At 48.2% G+C, this 6000-nt stretch overlaps 1 protein-coding gene across 1 annotated transcript in view; it reads right to left on the bottom strand.

Moving 5' to 3' along the window:
* Positions 1 to 388: 388 nt before the first annotated feature.
* Positions 389 to 6000, bottom strand: part of TENM4 (teneurin transmembrane protein 4) — a 1459233-nt gene continuing 1453621 nt past the window's right edge. Inside the window, exon 35 of the mRNA XM_060274010.1 lies at positions 389 to 2041. Within this exon, the coding sequence (XP_060129993.1) occupies positions 1283 to 2041 (759 nt within the window). The 3' untranslated portion in view covers positions 389 to 1282. The remainder of the gene's footprint in view (positions 2042 to 6000) is intronic.

The raw sequence follows: 6000 nt of genomic DNA, 5'->3' as shown, positions 1-6000 counted from the left end.
CCGATTTCCCCCCCCCCCGTCCCCACAGCAACACTGAATTAACAACCAAAGCCATTGAGAGATTCTCCACACACTCACACAGCCTCTCACATCCACATCTAGTTTGGTCTTTCGCCCCCTGGAGGCGCCAAGAACGTCCCACCATTAATGGCGATTCTGCTGTTGGCCGGTTGCTGCCTCTGTGCAGTCCTCAAAAGATAACGGTTAAGACACTCAATCTGGTGTACAGAAATACTATATATTTAAGGAAGGTTTTTGCCATTTGACAAATATACATCATAGGTGCTTTTTTCCCCATTCGACAGCATGTGCAAGAAAATTTATTCTAGTAGAGCGTCAATCTCTCCCAACCCCCGCACCCTGGGACCATACCCCCCCCACCCCCAGTCTGAAATGGGGTTTCAAACTAATAGAAAAACAAACAAACAAAAAGAAGCGAGGAAGATTTGCAGCGATACGTACTCTTGTCGCACTCACACAAAAAAACCCAAACCAAACCGGTGAACAAAATAGCCTATCGTAGTAAAAAAGACTCGTTTAAAAAAAATAAAAAAAGATTATTCCGTCTCGGGAAGGGAAAAGACTCATCTCGCAAGTCTATAAGACGCAGCTGTTTCGCCTTGCCCGGCTACTTCTGAGCTGCAGGATGGCCCAGAAACGAGTGTGAAAATGACCTGCAAGTTCTCATCTGGAGGCGCACATTTATCACGTAGAGAGGATTCAGAACAGTCTCCGGCTGCTTCTTCTTCTTCACTTTGCTGTGTGCAGCACAATATGCTGAGAGCTCGCATTCTCCCTCTTCTTCTTTTGCCTTTTCTTCTTTATCAACCCAAACAGGGCTTGCGCCGAACTTGATCAGAGACCCTTTTCTCGCCGCTACAAAGAAACCTAACGGGTTTTGCATGGAAAATCCCCCCGATTTTTCAGAACGTTGCACAAAGGGGAAGGGGAGAAGGATGGACGAAAAGGACACAGGATTTCCACCGTGCTCACACAAAGGTGAAATATACCTTCTGGTCCATGTGTGTGTGTGCATGTGTGCATGGAGGGAAATGATAATAGTAATGGGTGAGAAGGCCAATTTTTTTTTAGAGAGAGAGAAAAATAAAACAATAGGATGTTGCATGAGTTACAGTGCAACTGTATTATCATTCCACCCCAACCTTTTTAATCACCGTTTCTTTTTTTAAAAAAAAAAGAGGATTGAGTACAACACAGTCTGGTATGCGGCCACAAAAGAGTAGCTGTCTTTGGCAAGAAGTCAATGCGCCGACCCTCCCTGTCACCTCCTGCCCATCTCGCTCTGTCTCATGAAATGAATGTTGTTGGCGCTGTCCGAGAGTTCGGGGTACTGCTCCACCGAGATCACAAAGTAGCCGTCGTAGCCCTGAACCCTCCCTGTGCTCAGCAACTGCTGCTTCTCCCCTTCTGTCCAGGAGCGTGTCCCCTCCTCCCCGTCCCGCAGTCTCTGCTGCTCCTGCGCCCAGGCTTGGGCCACAGCTCGCTGCCTGGCCAGCTCCAGCACGCGGGTCTTTTCCTCGTCCACGGTCGTCCCGTACCGGGCGTTCAGGCACAGTGCTCCGTACTGGAGCTGGATGTCCGTATAACGTCTAGTCCTTCCGTTGAGCACCGTGTTGATTTGGGAGACAGTGACATTGACGCCGTTCTCCAGGGTCCTCCTGCCGCCGCTGAGGCCCAGGATGGACAAGTCTCCATCCGACGGCCCTTGCTTGACAAAGTAGTGGGTGTCCACACCCTCGATGGTGAAGTGCAAGTCCTCTAGGTAGTGGGCGTTGTTGAGTATGGCCGCAACCCTCCGCCCGTCTTCGTTGGCCGTGCTGATGATATCGGTGGCCACCCTGCCGTCTTTCATGGCGAACTTGACCCCTTTGCCGATGACGGAGCCCCCCGAGGCAAAGTTGTGGTTCTCCTTGGTTTCGTGGCAGCCGGCGAGGCTGGAGCTGTAGATCTGCTCAAAGCGCTCCAGGGTGACGAAAGCCTTCAGCTGCTTCTGCACTTCGCACTGCACTCCCAGGATCGACTGAGCAAGCAGCAGAGAGAAAAAGAGAGGGAAGAGAGGGGCTCGTGTTAGCAATGGGTGTAGGTTGAGTAAACAGCAGCAGCAGCTTACTGTGCCTTAAAGATGAACACATTTAGCCTTATGGCACAGAGTTTCGTGAATTAGCTGCAACACTTGTTAATAGACCTCCTGACTTTCCCCAGTTTTTGCTACAGAATGATAATAATAAATACCGTATATTCCGGTGCATAAGACGACTTTTTAACCTCAGAAAATCGTCTCAAAATTTGGGGGTCGTCTTATACGCCAGGTACTGCCCGCTCGGCAACTCCCCTGCGTGCTGCGCTAAACCGGGGACTCGCCAAGCAGCACGGGGACTCGCCAAGCAGCGCCAGAAATCGCTTCTGAGCATGTCTGCATGTCCGCACATGCTCAGAAGCAACTTCTGGCGCTGCGGACATTTTGAATATGGGCAGTGAGGCACCAGAAATCGCTGCAGACATTTTCGAGTTAAAATATAGAGTATATCCCAAATTCTAGATTTTAACTCGAAAATTTGGGGTCATCTTATACGCCCAGCTGCTTTCTATGCCGGAATATACGGCAATCAGCTTCCCTAAACAGGGCTGCCTTCAGATGTCTCCTAAAAGTCTGGTAGTTGTTTTTTCCATTGACACCTGGTGGGAGGGTATTCTACAGGGCGGGCGCCACTACTGAGAAGGCCCTCTGCTTGGTTCCCCCACGTCACAGCACCTGTAACCTCACTTCTCACAGTGAGGGAACTATCAGAAGGCCCTTGGTACTGGACCTCAGTGTCTGGGCAGAACTATGGGCGTAGAGACGCTCCTTCAGGCCGTACTTCAGTTTCGTCAAGATGCAACCTCAGTCTGTTAGCCACCATCCATCCTCCAACCGCCTCCAGACACTCACACAGGACCTTCACTGCCTTCACCGGTTCTGATTTGAAGAGAGGTAGAGCTAGGTATCATCCGCATATAATGAACACCCAGCCCAAACCCCTCGTGATCTCTCCCAGCGGCTGCATGTAGATGTTAAAAAGCATGGGGGAGAGGACAGAACCCTGAGGCACCCCACAAGTGAGAGCCCAGGGGTCTGAACACTCACCCCCCCACCACTTTCTGAACACGGCCCAGGAGGAAGGAGCGGAACCACTGTATAACAGTGCCCCTAGGGTGGAGAAATACCTGCATGCAATCTATATGCCAAACACATTTTGGGTTGCTTTATCTTTTTCTGAAAGGGCTGCGGCTGCTGCACCCACATCACTGTAAGCCGCTGCGTTAATTGTTCTGGAAATATTGTCTTTGAAAGGCAAGGCCCCATTTTTTACTCTCATGACTCAGAAAGATTGCCCCAATTATCTGTCGCGAATTGCGCAACACCTTCCATGCTAAGAGCCGTTGCCCCATCTTGTGGCACTGAATCCCACATGCTATTTTTTTTAATTTTTTCACTTAAGAAAAAATGCTCAAAGCAGCTTCTGAAAGGTAGTAACCCCGTCCCCACAATATTCAGTAGATTCAGTGCTAAAATGATTTTTTTAAAAAAATGCATTGAGTTACTTCCTTTGGTTTGTCTCCAACTTACTGCCAAAATTTCACCAATAAAAATACAGTATTTTGAGAGGGGGCGTACCTATCCACACTCTCAGTCCCAATGGTATCACACTGATAATAATAATAATAAGAAGAATAATAATAATAAGAATAATGATGATGATGATAAACAGCTCTGGGCAGCTTTTATAATAACACATAAAGCATTAAAAACTCCCCTATACAGTGGTGCCTCACTTAACAAATGCCCTGCTTAACGAAATTTCCGTTTTACGAAAAATTCGTCTAGCGAATCGCGGTTTCCCATAGGAATGCATTGAAATTCAATTAATGCGTTCCTATGGGCAAAAAAAAATTCAAAAAAAAATTCAGTGCATTCCTATGGGATTCGCTAGACGAATTTTTCACTATAAGAAAAGACCCGTGGAACGAGTTAATTTCGTCTAGCGAGGCACCACTGTACTTCCCTACGCTGTCCAGGGCAGCCTTGCCTTCAAGCAGAAATAAGGCATGGCTGGATCCCCAGCCCGCTGTTTTACTTCCAGCTCACATAACTCAACTCTCCACTCTGCCTTTTGTCTCTCCAACTACTAGCAAGTTGAGGGAGGGAGGCCCACCCACTTGTGCGCTGGCACTGAGCTACTTCCTTTGTTACCTTAACGACCCATAATTAGGGCATCATCTCACCAGGAAAGCTAGCCTGGCTATTCTAAGAATTGAATCTGGGCTGGATCCAGGAATGAGAAGGGGGCCCAGGCATGAAGCCTACCTGTCCCCCAAACTCATAACACTATTATTGCTTTTTGTGCCTCGGAAATTGAAAATAAAAGCAACTGCGAATAGGACCTCCCATTTCATGGCTGGTTTAGGTACAAATGAAGAAATCACGTTTTCTCCAAGACTTGAGAGTGTGACTCTCCTGTACTGCTCCCAGATTCGTTGGCAAAAGCTTCTGGGTTGCGCTGCACAACGTTATCAGGAACCTCGCTGTGATCATAATTTTTAAAAAAGAAAAAAAACAACAACAACTTCCCTGTTATCTCAAAACAAGCCCTGTGCCTTTGAAAAGCTGCTTAATTTTAATATCTAACGACCTTGAATACACCCTTTTAATAATATAGTAATGCATTTGGGAAGAGCGTTTTCTTCTGCGGGAGAAAAACAACTCTTGGGCTGTGTGGCTGTGGAAATAAAAAGGAAGGGGCACAAACAGATTGTGCAGAGTTCAAAGAGACAGAGTACTCTGCCTTTGAAAATTGCTCTCTGTTCCGTTTCATCTTCTACTACTATGTATTCCCCACCCCTTTGCCACTGAATTAGCGAAGATGAGCGGTAGAAAAATGCAACTTGAATAGAGCTAGCAGGCCTCTGATAATGTGGAAGCTTTCAGCAAACTGTTCAGGTAGAGAGAAATGGTACAAAAAAACCCGCCAGAAGTATCACAGATGGAAAGGAGAGAACTTGTGTGCATCAGTGGATAAGAGCACTGAGGGAAACCCTGGGGATGCTGAGGTGGAGTCCACACCGTGATCAACTCCTGCCAGGAAACTAATGTCCCCACTGTGGAAGGACGTGTGGATCCAGAATTGGCCTCCACAGCTTACCTTTCAAGTTTCCGGACTGCAGAATCCGGGACCGGCAGCCATTTGACACCGGAGGTTGCGTCGACGTAACTTCCGGTGTCGCTTTGCCCTTGTATGGGCACCCAAAATGGCCGCCGCCGGCTTCGAAAGTCGCTTGTACGCATGTCAGGAAGTGCGCCGACACAACTTCCGGTGCCGCTCCGCCCATCTATGAGCACCAAAATGGCCGCCGCCAACACCGGAAGTCATGTCTATGCACTTCCGGACATGCGTAGATGCGACTTTTGAAGCTGGCGGCGGCCATTTTTGGTGCCCATAGAAGGGCAAATCGGAAAGAAAAAAAATGTCCGCCGGCAGGAGAAAATAACGGAGAAAAACGGGAGACGAAGTGATACGGGGGACCACCGGGAAAAGGTAAGTAAAAAAAGGGGTTTTCCCGGGGAAAACGGGAGACTTGGCAGCTATGCTCCACAGTCACTTACGGACCCATTGTTAAAACCGTGTTTATGGAAGACAATCTTACTCGGCTACGAGTGATCGCCAAAGAAGAATAAGAAGGGGGAAAGCAACGGTTTTGCTTGGTACAAAAGGAGCATCTGCCAGGACATTAGCAGCATGTGTGCAGATTGGCCAAAAGTGACTATTAAATGTGGCCGCCACATCTCACGAGGGCAGATCTTTGATCTGGTGAAGGGTAAGTTAAACCACCACTCCCCCCCCCAATATGTTTTGAATGTGAGGGCAAAAGAACCAACTTTCTCCACGCGTCGGGGGCGAGCCAAAATGCCAACCAATCTAACTGTGGAGCAAACTGCGGAAG

The sequence above is a fragment of the Zootoca vivipara genome, chromosome 4 (assembly GCF_963506605.1).
Source record: "Zootoca vivipara chromosome 4, rZooViv1.1, whole genome shotgun sequence".
Classification (NCBI taxonomy): domain Eukaryota; kingdom Metazoa; phylum Chordata; class Lepidosauria; order Squamata; family Lacertidae; genus Zootoca; species Zootoca vivipara.
This window is presented reverse-complemented; position numbering and strand designations above follow the sequence as displayed.